The sequence below is a fragment of the Epinephelus fuscoguttatus genome, linkage group LG22 (assembly GCF_011397635.1).
Source record: "Epinephelus fuscoguttatus linkage group LG22, E.fuscoguttatus.final_Chr_v1".
Taxonomy (NCBI): Eukaryota; Metazoa; Chordata; class Actinopteri; order Perciformes; family Serranidae; genus Epinephelus; species Epinephelus fuscoguttatus.
Genome location: NC_064773.1, coordinates 33,746,555 through 33,767,432, shown reverse-complemented (window position 1 = coordinate 33,767,432; position 20,878 = coordinate 33,746,555). Strand labels below are relative to the sequence as shown.

General features: G+C 41.1%; 1 protein-coding gene across 2 annotated transcripts in view; it reads left to right on the top strand.

Moving 5' to 3' along the window:
- scube1 (signal peptide, CUB domain, EGF-like 1) overlaps nucleotides 1-20,878 on the top strand; it is a 221,054-nt gene that overhangs the window by 191,241 nt on the left and 8,935 nt on the right. For both annotated transcript variants that reach the window (XM_049567062.1, XM_049567060.1), the window contains 13 exons: nucleotides 5,403-5,519; nucleotides 9,135-9,257; nucleotides 9,363-9,482; nucleotides 11,885-11,983; nucleotides 13,143-13,259; nucleotides 13,419-13,577; nucleotides 13,942-14,145; nucleotides 14,265-14,426; nucleotides 15,696-15,863; nucleotides 18,387-18,548; nucleotides 18,675-18,872; nucleotides 20,450-20,602; nucleotides 20,769-20,848. In XM_049567062.1, coding sequence (XP_049423019.1) covers nucleotides 5,403-5,519; nucleotides 9,135-9,257; nucleotides 9,363-9,482; nucleotides 11,885-11,983; nucleotides 13,143-13,259; nucleotides 13,419-13,577; nucleotides 13,942-14,145; nucleotides 14,265-14,426; nucleotides 15,696-15,863; nucleotides 18,387-18,548; nucleotides 18,675-18,872; nucleotides 20,450-20,602; nucleotides 20,769-20,848 — 1,862 coding nt within the window. The remainder of the gene's footprint in view (nucleotides 1-5,402; nucleotides 5,520-9,134; nucleotides 9,258-9,362; nucleotides 9,483-11,884; nucleotides 11,984-13,142; nucleotides 13,260-13,418; nucleotides 13,578-13,941; nucleotides 14,146-14,264; nucleotides 14,427-15,695; nucleotides 15,864-18,386; nucleotides 18,549-18,674; nucleotides 18,873-20,449; nucleotides 20,603-20,768; nucleotides 20,849-20,878) is intronic.

The window sequence follows — 20,878 nt, the reverse complement described above, 5'->3', positions numbered from 1 at the left end:
TTCTAGTCTTTGCAGTGTTGCATTCAGGCTCCTTAAGTGCGACTGCTCATCAGGTCCTGTGATGAGCAGGTCATCCAAATAGCACTGGACACCTGGGTGCCCACTCTGGATCTGGTCCATTGCTCTTTGTAAAAGTACTGGAGCAGAGGTAATCCCAAAAGGGAGCCTCCAATAACTGTACAGACCCTTATGTGTCACTATGATCAGCAGTTCTTGTGACTGTGGGTCCACGTGTATCTGGAGGTATGCCTGAGATAAATCCATCTTACTATACTTCTGTCCTCTAGCCAAACCTAAAAAGAGGTAATCAGTGAGGGTAGTTGATACTGTTCTGCAGTCAAGACAGGGTTCACAGTGACTTTGAAATCACCACAGATTCCATCCCTTTTCATGACAGGAACAATGGGTGTAGCCCAGTCACTTGTGCTCACAGGTTCCAGTACTCCACTCTCCACTAACCTGTCTAGTTTGGCCTCAGCCTTGGGTTTGCTGGCATACAGAACAGGTCTAGCTTTTAGACACTTGGGTAGACTTCCTGGTTTTACTGTCAACTTAACTGATATGTCCTTCAGGTCTCCACCACTGGAACAGGCTCACCTGTGTAGGTCCTTAACTTCAACTTGGTTTTCTAAGGTGTGGCAGCTTTTCTTTGTAAACAGCCTCTGATACCATGGATACACATGTGCAGGTTATTATGTAGGGCAGTGGTTCTCAACTGGTGGGTCACACTCCAAAAGTGGGTCACGGCTCCATTCTAAATGGACTGCAAGTAACTTGTAAAAGTGTCAAGTTTGTAAAAAACACACTTTATTTAAAAGTACAGTGAATTTCTAGATCGACAAAATTACTTCATCAATTTATAGTGAATATGTTGAAACACCACATTTAAACAGTGCTGTGGTTAATATGTCAATCAATCAATCAATTTTATTTATAAAGCCCAATATCACAAATCACAATTTGCCTCACAGGGCTTTACAGCATACGACATCCCTCTGTCCTTATGACCCTCACAATACCAACCTAACCAATATGTGGTTAGGTTGGGCACAAAAAAACATTTCTTACTATTAGGAAATGATTGTATTTGGCTAAAATACCAATAACGGCTTCTTACAGCACTTTCCTGGGAGGAACTGATGGCTTGGGAAAAAAAGAAATTGCTGTTTCTCCACTGTCTGAGTTAAAAAAAAAAATCAGTGACTGGTTGCTAAGATGCAACCATTTGAGGGCTAAAAGATGCTGGAAGAGGCAAACACAGAAAACAAGTAAATATATATGTATGTAGTTCCTTTAACAACTCCAGCTGAATGAAAATTGAAATGTGTGTAAATCCATAGCTGAGCATAAAAGCATAAACATTTAAATGCATGAATGAGAAAAGGTCAAGCATGCACAGTAACATAATGCTTAGCTTGTTGCAGTGGTGTAGCTGACATCCTTAGCTGGGTGTGTAGTGCACATGTAGAAGCCTCCTTGTGATCAGCGGTTATGTTTGTACGACCAAAGGCAGATTCCTGGTTACAAGTTGCAGCAAGCGAGACAGCAGAGCAGACAAAACCCAAAATGATTTTTATTAACAACAAAACCCTGAGGTGCTTCTGTCTTCGGCCCAAAACCACCAACAGTGCATACTACACGTGTGTGTCTATGTGCTGGATTAAGTGTGCGTCTTTAATAATGGGGTGTTGAGTGGTATTAGCCACATCACAGCATCTGAGCCTATTTCTCACACACCTTTGCCACAGTAGCATGGCAGCCACTAGCTGCCAGGTTCATCCCATTCATTGACGTCTGGACTGTTGAGCTTCAACATGACCTTCAGATGAAATATCATGATTAATTTGTCAGCTCTTTCTGTGCCGCTGAGCTTCTCTAGAAAATAGCTCCCGGTGATACATGCCAGTGTTAGAGTATTTGCCAGAACTGGCTAAGGCTAAACCAAAGCAGAACGATTAATCATTTACCAAAGATGCATAAGCAATTTCTACAGATGACTCTTTTTTCTTTAAACGTTTAGAAGCTAGAATGTTGTCAGCAGGTAGATAAATGTCAGCAATCACTGTCAAAGCACTCCACCATAACCAAGGGTATCTCACAGAAACACACATAAGCCAAACCAGAAGCCAGCATTTCTTCTCTATATGTTCCTCTTCCATTAAACAGCTGTTGACATCTTCTGTGCGCCCGCATCACTTTGTGTAAATTCTGCTCATGGGCTAGCTCCAAACAGGCCAGCTATTCCTAAGTCCTCACATGAACAGATGCCTGGAATATTTACCGAACCAACATCCAGGCCTTAACAACTTCCTCCACATGACAAACTCCATTGTAACATGTTGTATTTTTAGCCCCTGTAAAGCCCTGTGGAACAGCCTGAAATAAACCAGGTGAGCTTGAAACACTGGCTTCCATTCCTGATAGGTTAATAATATTTGGTGCTGGATGTGTATACATAAACACATGCACAGGCAGGCATGCACACTCACACACACAGACATTGACGTAACGGTGAATGTGAGCTGTCTTAGCCTCAGTCCAGTGAAGTTTTTCCGGATGGGTTTATTAGAATGAGCTCTTGTCCTAGTTTAGTGTGGAACTCATTTGTTTGTTTACTATACTGTCCACCGTGATTAATGGAATGGCTTCTTTGGTCCGTGGTGGGCAGCCTGTTTGTCCATAAATGAGTCATTAAGAACGCAATATCTATAAACCACTCATCCCACTGACCTTTGGAAATAAACCTGTGTGCTCTCATTAGACCTTATTTAAACCATGACTGGATCAGTTCATAATTCCATTCATGTGTGTGGAAGCACCATCAGCAGGACACCAGCAGGTTTTCATCAGAATTGAGAGGCTGAAATGTTCAAGAATTTCTTAACTAATGCTGCACCACTGGTTTATCAAATGTTTTTGATCAATATGGAGACCATGTCAGTTGTTACATTGATTTGATCTGCACTGAATTATTAAAACTTTGAGCAGTATTTTTCAGATTATAATGTCACTAATACTTTTTTTGGGAGTAGACAGAAAAAAGAGTGGTTAAAATCAAAGTGACAGACCCTGATGGTGCATTTACATCTGTAGTTTGGTTCATTTGGTTGCACCAGAGGAAAAACAAAAAGATACATTGTAGCATTTCAGTTTTGGTTCGGTTCTTGTTCACATTGACTTTTTGCAAACGAACCAAGAGGATTAAGACCCTTAGATCCAGCTTGACCCACACTAGGGAGTAAAAGTCAGGATATACCTGTTTGTTTGGTTAAAACGAACTCAGCTCCGTTTGCACAGTCAGCACAATTTGTTTAGGCTTGTTTGAAAGCTGTCCCCTGGTGGGGACCAAACAACTCAACCAAGACCACTCGAAAAGGTGGGTCTTGGTCTGCTTCCCAACGGACTCTAGTGCGGTACCCACCACAGGATTTTATGATAGCAGATATGTGATCTTACCAACAGCTAAACCAATAATAAATCCGTCTGCTGATTATGAAATCTGTCCAAGATCTCATAATTGATCCTGATAAAGGCCACGTACATTCTGTAACCTGTTTTTGCTAATGCATGCATGTAACCATGGTAATACATATGCACGTCAGTGAGGGTATTTTCCTTGATTAAAAGCTGTAAAACTGCTATCATTATATCCAACTCTGTGTGCTTTGTTTGTTAATTAAGTCCATGAAAATGTATGTCAGTGATCCCATAGTATTAAACCCCGAATCATTACTCATGCCTTCTTTTCATCCTGTCTCTGTTAGTCATTATTCATTCATGCATTAGCATAAATTGGTTATGGGATATATATGACCTTTATCAAGATCAGTTATGAGATCGTAGACAAATTTCATAATCAGCAGATGGATTTATCATTGGTTTAGCTGTTGCTATAATCACATATCTGATATCATTAAAATCCTGTGGTTGGTTCATTTTCTTTCACACCACAAAAGAACCGCACCGAGTCTGTTTGGAAGCAGACCGAGACCCACCTTTAGAATGGTCTCGGTCCGGGTGTTTAGTCTGCACCAGGGTTGAACTGACAGCTTTCACACCAGCCCAAGTGAACCATACTAACCACACAAACAGACCTGAGTTTTTTTTTTAACCAAACCAAACCAAACAGGCGTGAAAGCACCCTCAGATATCCTGACCTCTACTTCTAGAATGGGTCAAGCTGAATCATACATTTCCCACAATTCAATCAATAACGTTATTATTAGGCATGTCTGTCAAACTCTCTTAATAACACAGGCTTTCTGTTATACACTTTAGCCACTAAACACATTATACAACTGTTTTCTCAGCATGATTAATGCCAACTATGATGGGTAAACTGACATTTTTTTTTATTTTAAGACTAGGTTGCAACCCAGTGTATTTCTACACCATGTATGAAATGCTGGGGGGCTTTTAATTTAAGACTGGAAGTTGTAGCATTAACTCAGTCACAGACTTTGCCCCACTGTTGTGGTCAAGCCCAAAAATTCATAAATCTATCTTAAAATGAAGAACAATACAGTGAGGCACAGTCACACGGCAGAATGGAGCTGCTTTCTCTGAACCACTGATCATTTAATAGAGCCCTCCCCTCTTCAGCTCTTGTAGGTGATGTGCGTCCCTGCGTGACTGGTGGAAATTGCACAACTTTTGGGAATCATCACAGCACAAAGTCCGCTGATAACAATAGTTTGTAAAACACCTATGGGCGCTGATTAATTGGTCAAACCAGTTAATTGGTTGTCCTCTAGCTAATGATTGTTAACAAGGTGGTGACACAAGGTGGTGTTCTGAAATTGTGACATGTAATAGTCAATAACGTTATCCATAAATTTTGAAGCCTGTGTGTCATACAGACACTACTATACCTCAAGCAAACTGATGAGGTGAGAAATTTGATTTAGTATGAATTCAGTTGGACCAACATGTTTACATGTATTTTAAAAGTCAGGTTTTAGTCAGACTTACACAATAAATCAGTTTTTTCTTATGTCATGTAAATGGCCTATTCAGTTTGAAAGAGCAACAGCCAAAGGGGAAATCCCAACACTCGTGTCATCACTCAGTCCAACTAATGGTGTAACTTTATCACTTACTCATTAACTCTTCACTCACTCACTGACAGACTTTTGTATGTATCAGGCCTTGCATGCAGTGGTTCAGCCAAATGGAGTTTTCCTTTAACATGTTTTAAAGGCCACTGGATGCTGGCTGCAAAAAGGCATCCCTAAATAAATGTGAATGGAAAATTATGAGTGAATGAACAAAATCAGCAAATGAAAGCTAATTTGATGATAATGTCTCTTGCAGTCACTCGTTTTACTGGTATTTCCCATTGTTTCCATTGCATAAAGAGCCAGTAATTCTCACCAGTCACGTGTCTCCTTGCTCTCCCTCAGACATTGACGAATGCTCCTTTGAGAGAACCTGTGACCACACCTGCATCAACTACCCCGGCAGCTTTGAGTGCCTGTGCAACAAGGGATACATCCTGTACGGCCTCACTCACTGTGGAGGTGAGTGTGCTCAGATCTGTCCCACTGCCCCGAGTCATGGGAGAAATACCTGAAACTGGCCTGGAACCAACTGTTTGACACAGCTCAAATGTATCAAATGCGTGTGTGTGTGTGTGTGTGTGTGTGTGTGTGTGTGTGTGTGTGTGTGTGTGTGTGTGCATGCGCTCCCAATTTGTGATGGTTTGTCTGCCTGTCTGTGTGTATTATGTGTGTACTGCCACACACCTGTTGCTCCGTCAGTACATACAGTTTTGACTCCTGTTGTTGTTTGACTTCTGTCACTGATGAAAAGGTGGAGTGAGTGTGATCCCAGCAGCTGGATGAACAGATACACTCAGTGGCCACTTAATTAGGTCCGCCTTATCTGAAACTAATGCAGTCTAATACAACAGTCCTGCAATGAAGGTTCTAGTGTTCAGTTTGTGTTCAAAAGAGTTTTAGAGAGGTGTTGGGGGTGGGGGTGGGGGGGGGTGGGGGGTGGGGGGGGGGGGGTGCACACTATATCCTTTATCATTTTTGACATTATCGTGATGTCAACTTGAGCGATAAACACATCACAAAATATTGTGATATTGTACCTGGGGGTTTTTTGAGTTAGTTTAAGGAAAAGAGGGGGAAATGGGTCCGGGATAATTAGTAATTCATTTGTAATTCAAAAACCAAAAAATGGCAAACCATTTTTGGTGTCAGAATCAAATAACGAAAAACCAATCAACCAATTTTGTTTTTTGCCGATTCGTTTCATCGTTATTCCTTTTTGGATTGAACAATGAACAGGTCTGCGGACATTCAGCCAATTTGTTTTCCTGTTTGGAACCAAAAACAGAAGTCACGTGTTTGTTTTCCTTTTTTTCATATTAAACCAAAAATGAAAAACAAAATCATGTAATGTATTCCTTTTTTGTTACCAAATGAAAAACCAGAAAACCAAATTCAAAAGGCTGTGCAATTTTGTTTTTGCAAAAAAAAAAAAAGAATTTCTCATTTGGGACAGATAGTAGCGTGGTGGACAGACAGGAAGCAGAAGTGAAGTGTATAAACGTCAAAATAAAATCCAAGAGGATAGAATGGCCATTCTGTTAAAAATGTAACACCCATCATTATGTCATTAAACAACTGACATCATTTCTTAATAGAAGCAATTTTGCATTGTATGCAATTTGGCTTTAGAGCAAATCATTCCACCGAAACTGCTACCTTGCACTTAATAGAACAAATTAAATCAAGACTTGATAAAGTAGGAGTAGTTTTTGCTGTATTTTTAGATCTGTGTAAAGCAATCGATGCAGTTAATCATGATATTTTAATATCGAAACACTCTAAATTTAACTTCTTATCTAGAGCACTGGCATGGATGTCTTCATATTTATCTAATATGATACAATGTGTTAAAGTTGGTGAAACACTGTCTAGTAACATGAAGTGCACAATGATGTTCCACAAGGGTCAGTGTTAGGTCCCCTATTATTTAGTCTATATATTAATGATCTCCCTCAACAGTGTCATGATGGAGAACTGCAAATGTATGTGTGACATATAGGTATATGTGTATCCGCCCGCTCAATTGTGACATTAATTTATGCATATGGTATCGATTTTGTATCTTTGTGGATACCGCAGATGCCCCTCATTCAATTTAATGCATAACTGATTTTAAGGCACGAGAGCAAATCTGGGTATATAAATGGTTGGTTCTTCAGTTGGCAGTTATACCTTGAGTTTGGTGGTGGCTTTGACACTAGCACGCGTTGCGCTCTTTCCACTCGCAGTCCAGTCGGGCATCTCAAGTTCATCCCTTAATAAACGTTCCACAAAAGCAATCACTGACAAAGCGTCATTTTCAGATCCCTCTTTGACGCCATGTATTATAATATTTTCTCTTCTGGACCGTCCCTCCAGGTACGTCAGCTTGGCATTCATTTCGATATGCAGTTTGAGCATCTCTGTTACTGCTTCCTCATTATCTTGTATTCGGGTTTCAGCATCCATAATCCTTTTTTCCGCCTCTTCCACTCTCTTGTTTGATTTAATTATTTCCTCTTTGATTCCCTTCAGCTGCGCACAGTTATCTTTCCTGAATTCCCTTAGTTCTCTAAGTATAAGGTCCAGGCTTGCGTTGCTAGCTTGTTCCCCCTCCGTCTGTTAGCATGTCAATATCCTCTATGCCGCTGCTAGCAGGTGAAGTCTGGTCGACTCCATCTCCCTCGTGTAACTTGCACTGCATAGATATCTGTTTTATCCTCTTGGCATCTTGAAGCCCTCAGTCTTATTTCTTACTCTTGCAAAAATCTTTGTGTCATTACAGGCTGTTTTTAACTCAAACGTTGGGGCACATTCTCCTATGCTGCCATCTTCTAGCTTGCCAAACCGGAAGTCCTCAGTAAAATATTTCAATGAAATTAACCTTTTTAATTCATTTTTAAGATCAGCTACCCTGCTCACTGCTGTGGGTGTGTGTTTTGGGCCAACGCTGGCTGCTCATCGTCTGACGAAGAGCATACAACTCGAAACGTACGTCACGGTGCAATACATTTTTCTTTTCTGCAAAGAGTCTGGCAGTGTTGCGAGTCATTCATCCTGTTTTCATCTGCGACTATCAACTCAGCACCTGCCCTCCCACAGTGAGATGTGTGTGTCTTTTGTTTGATTTTCTGTATTGTTACACCCCTAGTTGTCACATGAATGTCCATGTCTTTTGAATGTAGTAAACTTAAGTAGAATAAGCTCACTCCAGTTCTATCTGACACTTCAGGCTGGATACAGTTTTTGAGGGATTCAAATGAAAGTAAAAGTGCAAAGACCAACCCCATTCTCGCTTAAAATGTAATCCATCATTTGGTGCTTTTTGAATTCATTTCAGTGTTCAATTTGTTCAATGAGAAAGTCGTGGAGATAATTTCTTTTTCATTTTTTTATAATTCAACAAGCAATTTGTTATTTTTTAGCACTGCACTGAAAGCAGCCTCTATATCAGTTTATCGCAAGTAATACTGTTATCACAATATTCATTGTTGTTGCATATCATATATTTACCTAAATATATATTTAATATATTGTGTAGCCCCAGTGTTGATTTAACTGTATTATCATTTTAGAGGCTGCAGATTGTGCTGCTGCTGCTGCAGTTTACATAAAGTGGGGATTCTCTTATTTAGCCTATGCTTATTGATATAAAAGTCGTCAACAAAATAATATAAATACCTCCCAGTTTAACGCCATACAATTCATTGCCACAAACTGCAGCCTTCAAAATGCGCATACAGTTGAATCAACAGCTCTCTAAAACAGCTTCAACACAAACTGAACATTAGGACCTAAATGAAGGAGGATTTACTGCAGGACTCTAGCTGAGTCTAAACTGAGTGCACAATAATTCACTTATTTGTATCGTGACAATTCACAAAACATTTCACTTGTAGCTTTGTGGGAATGCTCTGAACACTCCATTAGTGATGTGATGTAAAGGTATGTGGAGACTGGTAAACCCATTTACAAAATCACACGTGCCTATAAACAGGATCTCTTGTCCACCCTAATGTGTCTAATAATTGTTACTATAATGTGGTATCATATACTCTCACACTGACTGAAGTGTTATCTGTGGTTGTATCTCAGACATCGATGAGTGCAGCATCAGCAATGGGAGCTGTGAGTACGGCTGCATAAACACCCAAGGAAGCTACGAGTGTGTGTGTCCACCTGGACAGAAACTCCACTGGAACAAGAAAGATTGCATTGGTAAGCACCAACTGCGTGTGTGTGTGTTTGTCAGCAGGCCTGAACACAGGTACACATGTGTGTCCAGGTAGTTTTCATGGTGATGTGACTCTCTGTGTTCCTCAGAGGCGGTGAAGTGTCTGCCCAATGGGAAGCCGGCGCCCCGAGCCCAACTGACGTGCACCAAGAGCGGAGGGGCAGAGGTCTGCTCACTCTCCTGCCCCTCCAACGCCCTCTTCCTTGCAGGTACACACACACACACACACACACACACATGCTCGTGCACACATACACACACACACACACACACACACATACAAAGGAAAAAAATTCAAATGTTATTTTTTGGATTTTTATTTCATCTTAGCATTGTTCTCATTTTTTTTTTTTTCATTTATCAAACTATTTAATGTAGGTTCATCAGAAATTTTTTTTCAAAATGACAGACTCCCACCCTCCCTACACATGAAATGTACTTGCTGTGTATCCTCTGTATTAAACAATCAAAAAACTGTAAGTATTGTAAAGTGCCAATTGCAATACTCAGAGCTCAAGTTGCTCATTCTGTCAACTTGCTCTAGGGATTGTAATTTGGGACTTTTTGACTTTTTTTATGCCTCCACATGGGCAACAGCCATGGTTGAAGGCATTATGTTTTCCGGTTGTCTGTCTGTCCTTCCCCTTCTCGTGAAAATGATATCTCAAGAATGCTTTGAGGGAACTTCTCTATATTTGCACAAATGTCCAATTGTACTCAAGAAGATCTGATTAGATTTTGGTAGCTGAAGTCAAAGATCAAGGTTACTGTGATCTCATTCTCATTCTTGTGAATGTGATATCTTAAGAACACCTCAAGAAAATTTCTTCAGATTTGGCACAAATGTCCATGTAGAATCAACAATGAACTGACTAGATTTTGGTGGTCAAAGGTCAAGGTCAGTGTGACCTTGCATTTGTTTTTAATTTTTGTTAATGCGATCTCTCAAGAACACCTGGAGGAAATGTCTACTTGAGTCAAGGATGGACTGATTTGAGAATTTTGTGGTTGAAGGTCAAGGTCACTGTGACCTCACAAAATATGATTTTGGCCATAACTCAAGAATTACATTAAGAGATACATTAATTATTAATTATTAATTAAAATTCCTCACAAAATGATGAAGCAATGAAAATGTATATTCAAAGCATCAAAGGTCAACTTCAGTGTGGCATCATAATGTTCTGCAAAAACACTTTATTCAACATCGTATCTCAGGAACAGAAGGGGAGACATTTGGTCAGATACTGAATTGGTGACGCTAATCTTGGGTGTCCACCTTGAAACTGTGCTGACTGTATAGGTCTTCTGTGCTGGCTAGGGAAAGATGTGGATGTAAACTGTGAGAGAGAGAGGTCACTGCACGTTGCTTTGATTGTTTGCCTCTCTCTCATAGTCTTGACCCTTTTCTACTCTTTTTTGCATTTGTACATTCATATTTGTGACCTTGATATTTTGACCAGGATTGGGACCCTGTAAGAAGATTACTTTAGATGGAAAAAGGAGAGATTATTTTTCTTTGTGGAATGTGGAACTATGTTACTTTATTTCAGTAAAAATACACTACACTCATTTATAGAGTGGAGGAAAAAATCACGCATTGTGTATTTAAGTTTGAGATCCAGTGAATGAAATTCATTCTTCTCCTGTATATAACTGTAAATGTGTTGTTGGAGGTGTCATGCAGCACACGCTGCTTCCCTCTAGTGGTGAGAGCTTGCAGTCACAGCTCTCTGTACCATCCTTTTCTCTCAATGCAACTGATGCTGGATTAAGGCGTTCATGCTCTTTATTGCTGTATTGACTCCTCGGGGTGCTCTCCACTCAGACTGATGTGTTTTTCTCTCTGCAAGGTTTTCTTGGCGTCTCCCGTCGCAGCACTTTGGCTGCCACCCCGGCCTCTCCTCCTGCGATAGTACTTAACACACATCTGTAAATCGATTACATCCTTTGATCACGCCTTTTTTTCCACAGCGAGGGCCTCACTTGGTTTAACTTGGCTGCCATGGTGTGAGAATGATGGATAGTTCTCAGGCATGGAGTGAAATATTTGTTTTTCTGTCTTTTTGGAGTGTGTCTTAATTTTCAGGGGCAGGAGCCATGTAAATTCCTGTGGCTTAATGCAGTCCGGATTCTTATTTAATCATCTTGCTTTTATGACCTCTGAAGACTTCATCCCTCATTTCCTACTTGAAATGCGTCTTTGTGTGTTTGCGTAGATCAAGACAGAAAGACAGGATTCATAGATCTTTCATTCAAGCTTTAATTTCTCAGTAGGAGTTTAAGGTCACATGGCAGCAGAGTTTCCTCTGGGCTGTCTGTCTCGTTCCTGAATACAGGAAAGTAAGGTCATACAACATTTATAAAATTCCTTTTAATCCTCACAAGTGTGTGTGTCCCAGCCCAGCGCCAAGTGAAACACACTGGCTTCCATACCATACCCACAACTCAGAAAGACCCGGTCACACAGTCCTTCAGACGAAATCAAAAGTCTCAGCTCCCCTAACCTCTCATCAGCATGTCTGATTTCTCTTTCCTCATTCTGATCTAATATGTGTGTGTGTGTGTGTGTGTGTGTGTGTGTGTGTGTGTGTGTGTGTGTTTCTAACAGACTCAGAGAACAGCTACACACTGAGCTGTGGGGTGCCCGTCCAGCCTGGTAAAGCTCCCCAGAAGAGGAATGCTACCACTGCTTTACCCACCTGTGCTGGTACAGTAGATCTGACAAACGCTGTTACCATCACTCCAAATAGTCCCCATTAAAGGTTATATTAAAATCGTTAGAATATATCTGATAAGTAATACATTTAGAAAATAAACATGCTCATGGTAAACTAAAAGATGAAGTGATATTATGAGAAAAATTAAGGCAGCAGATGGGGGTGGACATGGGGCTGATATGAATGTTATACTGAGGTGTAATGAAGTCAAATACAGACTTCAGTGTCTCAGCAAAAGGAAGGATCATGTAGATTCATCCTTAAGTGATTTAACAGTTCACTGATGGTCACTTTGTTTGTGTTGCAGTAATCAGATATTATGTTCATTGACAAAAAGCCTGCTGGCTTCATTTTATGCCTCGGCGCTGTACACGTCACACAGAGGCCACGAGGAGAGTGGAGGGAAAGTGGGCGGGGGAGGAGTGGGGGATTGAAATGGAACACAACTGCCCTTGTTGACTTCTAGCTCAACTATCATGGATCGACTGCCAGCTGTAGGCTTAGCTATTGCTTTTACAAGGCATCTTTAGCCTAGTATTATGCTGGATCACAGGAAAGTACTGAGAAGTAATGATGAATGATTAATTACTTCTCAGTATTTTCCTGTGATAGTTAAACAGTATGTGGGAGGTTTTCTACAAGCTGCGTTCTGCTCGTCCCTCTCCTACGCACCTCTTTGGAAATAGATGTGCGAATTAGTCCTTTGTTCTGTTTGTGATCTGTATCATGATTGTCATAAATGCTACAGGTTAGTGATATCTTAAAGAAAGCATGCTATCTGAAAAGTACAACAATCTCAGTGATATTGACTGCAGTTAGTTCTATGACGATTTTCAGTAAAATATCAAGTTATCAATGAGTAAGCTCAGAGTGGTCAGTGAGGCTACTGTAGGTGATTTATGAGATCTCTGAACAGACATATTGTTCTGGATGAAAAAAAATAGCAAATGTTACCTAAAGTTAACCAAAGTGTAAGAACCCAAACTAAACTGTTGACACCACACATCCAAATAGTTTCATTTGAAAAAAAACCTAACTCAGGTTAAGGGATCAGAAACAGTCATCATAAGAAAGGATACAAATTAATACAAATGTTCTTTACATTATAATGATTCATCTTTTGTTTCTTTTTGCTGTGTATAAATGAAGACACACTGGCCCCACCCATCAAACAGAAGGCCAGGTTTAAGATCAAAGATGCCAAGTGTCACCTGAGACCTCGCAACAAGGAGAAGCACAGAGATTCATCCAAGCAGAATCTGCAGGGTAAACAGCCTGGACTGGATTACCCTCCTTTTACACACGCTACTGTTTTTTCATCTTAAATCCTTAAGTAATACGTATTGTGATCTTTATCCTTTATGTTCTAATTCTTCTTCTCCATCTCCTCCTCCTCATTCTTCACCTGTGTTTTTTCCCTGGAAGGAGGCCAGTTCCCTTGCACTGACGACTGCCAGGTGACTTTTGTCAACCTCAAGTGCGACTCGTCTAAGAAGCGCAGACGAGGACGCAAATCTCCTTCCAAAGAGGTTTCCCACATCACAGCTGAGTTTGAGATGGAGATGAAGGAGGAGGAGGCCTCGGGTGGGATGTTCTTTCTTGCCTCTTTGGTCGTACTCAGCATTCAGACAGTGCAAAGAAAATTACCAGACATTACCTACAAACTGTGTATATCTGACATAATATCTTAAGATATGAATTCATACCTTCTAAAAATCAAACTGGAGGATTAGGGGTCAAAGTTAACCTAACTGTACCCCCAACCCTGCTGTAGAAAGTTTTTTATGGTACCAAACCATATGCAAAATATAATATGATGAACATAATAGATACAAGAGACATTATCAAGATTTGGTCTTTAAATGAATAGAAAAGCATTCAGTAAAAGGGAAACAATTTGTCTTCTACTGGAGGTTATATTTTTGCTAAACACCAATTTTTACTTCAGACTCGTGTAATGTGGACTGTGTGCGGGAAAGGATGAAGCAGAAGCTGCAGAGCGCCATGCGGACACTCAGGAAGTCCATCAACAAGCAGCAGTTCTACATCCAGTTCTCTGGGACCGAGTACGAGGTAGCCCAGAAACCTTCCAGGGTACCAGAGGGAGCTGAGTCCTGCAGCACGGGACAAGTTTTCCGAGATGGAAAATGTGGTAAGTTTGCTGTTCAAGTCATTGTCCTTTGGTGTCATAATGTCTCTACCCTGTTGCAGTGAGAAAGATTAAAAGGAGCCACAGAAAGTATTCCTTAAAACCTTTGTCTTCCTCCTCAGTGAGCTGTGGCGTGGGGACATTCTACAGCGGGGAGCAGGAGCAGTGTGTCCAGTGTCCACCTGGTACGTACCAGGACACGGTGGGTCAGCTGTCCTGCGAGCCATGTCCCAGCACTGAAGGACAGGGCATTGCTGGGGCCAAGAACGTGTCTCAGTGTGGAGGTAAGTCACCATCCAATCACCACAGTCATTGCAAAAGCCCCAGATCTTCATCCTTCCTCCAGCAGCACTGAAACAATTGTTGCATGAGTCACATTAACACACAGGATCTGTTCTCAGGCTGTAGCCCCTTACTGTACCTTACATCTTTTTGCCAATCAACTACAGATTTTTGTTTTCCATCTTTGATATTTGTCATTGCTGAAAATTAGGACAATTTAAATTTCCTTGGGGCAAGAAAGGTGTGCAGGAAAAGAGTTAAAGGCGCTGTATGTAAGAATGTGGCCAAAACGGTTACTGCACTCAAATTCAAAATATTGCCGCGAGTCGTGTCCGCCCCCCCTCCCCTACAGATTCGAGGTTGCTGGACAGCGGCACGCTGGAGACTGATTTGTTTGCCCACGGGCGTGCTGCCGTGGCAGGGCCGTGTTGCCGCATCCTTTATCTTAGGTTTTCCAGCGGACCGTTCGAGCAAGTCCGGCTTCTCTGCTGCTAACACTGCTGCCAGGATACAGCGGAGGAGGAGCCGGCTCCTAATGCTATGTACCGGGACACTGCTAACGCTACTGCCGGGACACAGCTGAGGAGGAGCCAGCTGCTAATGCTATGTACCGGGACACTGCTAATGCTGCTGCCGGGATACAGCTGAGGAGGAGCTGGCTGCTAATGCTATGTACTGGGACACTGCTAATGCTGCTTGCAGTGCTGCTGTAGCTCAGTCGTAACTGTAACTGATGCTGAGACTCTGACTGTGTGACTGGTAGACGGCAATGGGTGGCGCAACAGGCCAAAACACAAATTCAAATCATAAACATGATTTGCGGACTGTAAAAATGTTTTTTAAATGCGAATATTCTGGTTGTACTATTGTTGTCCGTGAGATTAGTATGTTATATGAACATTATTCCTTAGTCTCTGTGACATATTAGGAGGATTTTATGACTGTTTGCTTTAGATTTCTTACATATAGCTCCTTTAAGACACACAATATGCATGTATTAATATGTTTGATTGGCACCATCTAGTGGCCGTTGATGTGAACTGAATCTGAGCTGCAGCCACAAAAGAGCACCACAGACCTGTGTTAACATTCAGTCACTGAGCTCAGGGAGAGATTCACTAGCTGATCCTACACTGATAAACTCTCTGACATTGTGCAGTTTATGGAGAACTTCAAACTGTTGAAGTCTGAAGAGACAAAAGCTACAGATTCATGACAATGATAAGAAAGAGAAAACACAGACAGGTGATGTCCTTGTGTCCTTCCCTCAGGTCAGTGTCCAGCGGGTCACTTCTCTGCTGACGGCTTCCGTCCATGCCAGCCCTGTCCCCTGGGCTCCTACCAGCCAGAACCAGGCCGTGTCCTCTGCTTCCCCTGTGGAGGAGGTCTCATGACCAAGTATGAAGGATCAATGTCCTTCAGGGACTGTGAGGCCAAAGGTGAGGTTCTGTGTCTGTGTGTGTCAGACACCATGTGTCTCTATATGTCTGCTGCATGTGTGTTTATACAGGATTCTTATGTGTTATAATGGTGTTATAATAGGATAAGTCTTGGTCTCAGGCCCAAGACCATTAATTGAAGGTCTCAGTCGCGTCTCAAATTGACCACATTTTTACTCGATCTTGTCTCAGAAATAAGGACATAGGATTTTAGGACTTAGGACCACAACTGTGGAGACATCCCTAAATTGCCTGTGCAAAAACAGCAGTGTCAAATAAAGATGGTAAAGTTGATTTCAGATACATGTTTTTATTTGGTATCTTTAATATGATAGTAGCCAGTTTGCTCTTTAAAATCTTTTCTGCTGAAATTTCGAGGAGACATCCATGATGCCTAGAGGATAAATCCTAATGTCACTGGTGATCTTCTGACTTTTTCTCTAACTCCATCATCAGGTCAAATTTTTAATTCAGCTGGGTGTTATGACCACATACCTGTATATTGTGTATAGTGCTAATTATCATATGTTAGCATAAAGATGGTGAACATGTTAAATATTATACCTTGTTACCATCAGCATGTTAGCACGTAGCATGCCTGTAGTAGAATCTAAGTCTTGTTTGATATTCTATAGCCTGCATGACTTTCTCCTGTGTAGCTGGAGCGTTTTATCTGCCACTTTCTAACTGTATATGTGTGTATACGGGCATTTGTAATGCCACAAGCCATTTGTCAGCAGTTTCATTGTTAATGCTGTCATAAAGTAGTGCTCTGTTCAGATGTATATGACATGGCAATTTGCACATGTGATACATAGTTTAGTGTTTTGTTTATATGCCTGCTCTGTTATCAAGGCAGGAATAATATCACAGCTGTCTGATGTATCTTGTAGATGGCCAGCTGTTAATCTTCATTCATTTTACACTGTGTGTACACTGGCTGCCTCCTGTTCAGAATTATTATAGGTTTGAAGTTTTATAGTTTTTATTTCTTTTTATTTTATTTTTTTTGTTTGTTTGTCTTTTATTGGGGAGTTTATAGTAGCCGGCATCTGCATCTTGCTGCCACCTTCTATAACTACATCAAGATGTCAGCCTTGGCACATGGGAGAAGTTTTCCTTGTAGACTTTTTCCAAGAAAGCTCCCTCTGATAGAAATCTATTGTTTTTAACCCAAGCCACGACTTTTTTTCCTAACCTTAACCAAGAGATCCCTTTGTGGTAGAAAGCCTTCGAGAAAATTTCTCCCAGCTGCTCAGTTAAATTTTCCCAGTGGGCACTTGTGGTATTGCAGCAGGGAAAAAAAAATCCCTTGTGGCCCAAAAAGCATTTTCCCCATAGGCCACCACTGTAAGACATGTCTGTAAAACTGTTGGACACCTTGAACTGCAAACAAAGACAAATGTGACTACTCTGTATCATGAATTTTTGATCCACAGCAGTTTTATATCTGTTAAACTTTGCAGAAGTCAAGAAAACTGATTTTAAAAATCTGTGACATCATGATAATGAAAAGTCCATAAGTTGAGCAGGCGGGGCCAGTGGGAGAAACACTACTGCACATATTCAGTGGTACGCAAACTGCAAAAGTAAATCCATAAGCTAAAAAATTTTTATGGCATATGTGCCAGGTGAGCAACTCCATTGTAATGAATTGCTGTCATGTTGAGGTCCGATATCTAGTTGTTATCAAACTCAAACTGAACATCTGACTCCTTGGGGGTCTTTGAGGGCAACCCTAACACTAAACACTTTTTTTTAGGTGACCAAAATGTTACAATGAACTTTGATGAACTGAAAACACACGAAATAGCAAAAGCTATGTCTACACCTATACTCTGTGAATCTGGGGTTATGCCATGGTTGCATTACCTAACCAACGTTGTTGATGATGTGGCAAATTGTCAATAAATGGCACACACCTGTCACTCAAAGAGACCACACCCTTAATTATTCATGGGTTGAAATCTTATTAAATGTAATCTGGTGAGTTATATAAAAATTCAGCCCCTGTACAGTTGTCATGAACAGGGAATGTAGCTATAAATCCCAGCACAATTTTTCCTACCAGGCTGTAAACATGTTTACTGTATTTCTGTTGTAAGCTTGGGCTTTTCAACATAGGGTCTATGGGGATTAACTCTCTCTTGGAGCCAGCCTCAAGTGGCCATTTGAGGAACTGCAGTTTTTGGCACTTTGGGGAACAAAACAAAGTGGCATAGCAACCACAGTGTGCATTACATAAGAAAACAAAGCTAATTTTACCCGCAATTCTATTTTATTTACTTTCATGTTGCGTTGTTCATTTTAATTCTTCTTTAATTCAATTCAATTCAATTCAGTTTTATTTATAAAGCCCAATATCACAAATCACAATTTGCCTCAGAGGGCTTTACAGCATATAACATCCCTCCGCAGATAAGAAAATCGGCATTTTTCTTTAAATTTCAGTTAACAAAATTATGTTTTCACTGTTGGTTTTAGATTGAGTCTTTAGTTAACCCTTCTCCTGCTCCTCCCCAGTACACTGTGCTCCTGGACATTACTACAACTCTAGCACCCACCGCTGTATCCGCTGCCCAGCAGGAACCTACCAGTCTGAGTTTGGGCAGAACTACTGCATCACCTGTCCTGGGAACACCACTACTGACTTTGACGGCGCTACCAATGTCTCCCACTGCAAAAGTAACGCTGCTCAACTTATACATTTAGCCTACTTTATTGTATAGGCTTGAATAGGCTTTTCAGACATTGGTGCTGTTGTTTTGAAAGAAGTTTTAGTTGTAAGTGTTTGTATTATTTTGCCCTCAGATCAGCTGTGTGGAGGTGAGCTTGGAGAATACACAGGCTACATTGAGTCTCCTAACTACCCTGGCGATTACCCATCCAATGTGGACTGTGTCTGGACCATCAACCCACCACACAAGAGGCGGATTCTCATTGTGGTACCAGAGATTTTCCTCCCCATCGAGGATGAGTGTGGAGACGTGCTGGTCATGAGGAAGAGTGGTAAAAAAACATAATAATTCAGATCATTTTACCAGAACCAGAACAGAACTAATCAGACACATTTACAGTCTGTTTATTGACAATCTTGGATGCATTGTGATGGATTCCAAGATTATATCTTGGCTAATGTGTTTGACCTACAAATGGACTACAAATGAAAATCAGATCACTTCTGATACAAGAATCTTTTCCTGGCACATACAGATTCTGCATACGTATACAGATATAAGGCAACAGGTCTGGCACTTGTAGTGTGTGTTCCTGCATGTACCATCAGGTTTTGCTTGAATGTTACCTTTGTGACGTGTTTTTATTTCTTGGTTTCCTCGCAACAAGCCTCTCTTACACATGATCAACCATGCAAGAATGACACCAATGATGTTGTAAAGGTGCAAACATGAATTTCTCTACTATGGCAGAATAGATTACATCTGAACTGAACTGCAGTTTGATTTCAAAGTGATTACACTTCAAGGTCAACTTACTTTGTTTTATCTGGATTTTTGGGCCTTACCATATGGTCTTCATTAGCAGGTAAGGCTTGCTCAGTTGTTATGTGACTTAAGATTCCATACACCTCTAGTATGGGTTGGCAAAGTTTTTGGGTGAACTGCCACCTATTATGGAACAAATACTGTATAGAGTCAGTTTGTCTTGAAGAATTCTGCTGTGTTTATTTCAACACAGTTAACTGCTGAAGCTGTCAACCAGTAACCTTCCTCTGGGATTGCAGCCTGTCTTCTCCTTCAAAGCTCCGTTGTTTAGTCTAGTTAATTCAGACTCCTGCTTGTTTCTCTCGATACCATTAATTGAACACAGCAATCATGATGGTTGTGGACCAAAATAACCACACCAAGACCCTTTAAAGAAGGTGACGGAACAAACTGATTCTTGGGCAATGGATTCATAAAGGTGACTTCTCACAGGAGTATATACTAACCCAAAAAACAGGACCTCCTGATTGGGTTTGTCTTCTGCATTCTAGGCAATTAAGAGCCTGTTTCCACCATGTGTTTCAGCGATCTGAACACAAGTGGACAGCTAAGACACATCGCCATTTACACCTGTGACTATCATGCTAACGTTAGAAGGTCAAAGGGCCCCGTGCAGGTATTACACACATGCTTTCGCTACCATGCTCGCCAGTCACACTAGCAGTTGTCTTGGCATGACTGGAGATATCCACGTCAGGTGAATTCAATACAATGGACAATGGACAAAACATGGCACCCAATTCATTGTAAGCTGTGCAACTTATAGAGCGTCACCAAAACGACCACCACATCCTGCATTGATGATGAAGTCCATGTTGGGATTGATACGGTCACACTAGCGTTCACACTACAGAAGATACATGGTCAAATACATCACAGAGCAGTTCAGCAAGTAGTTTGAGTGAACAGATAATTTGTCTTGGTGGTTGTTTACACTTGTATTTAAGTAGCGCTGTCCACTTGTGATCACCTGAGATTAACCACATTAATACCAGGTATTTAAACAGGCTCTAAGTGGAGTGACCACTCTACCATTGTCATGTCAAAGACTACCATTCTAACATGTTTATAACCTTCTTCCAGCCCTCCCCACCTCCATCACCACCTACGAGACGTGTCAGACCTATGAGCGGCCCATCGCTTTCACCTCGCGCTCTCGCAAGCTGTGGATTCAGTTTAAGTCCAATGAGGGCAACAGTGGCAAAGGCTTCCAAGTTCCATATGTCACCTATGATGGTGAGTCTCCTTCAGCACAGTTCAGACAGCTGAGTTAGATCTAATCTCACATACAGGCTGCCATGAGTCAGTTTCATTTAAAATTAAACTAATGAATTATTTGTTGTTACCAATCTTTATACTGCCATCTACCCTCACTCAGTAAGACTCTATATACTTGTTCCAGAGGACTACCAGCAGCTGATAGAGGACATAGTGCGAGATGGCAGGCTCTACGCTTCCGAGAACCACCAGGAGATACTGAAGGTATTTACTGATACAGTCTGTGACCAGCCT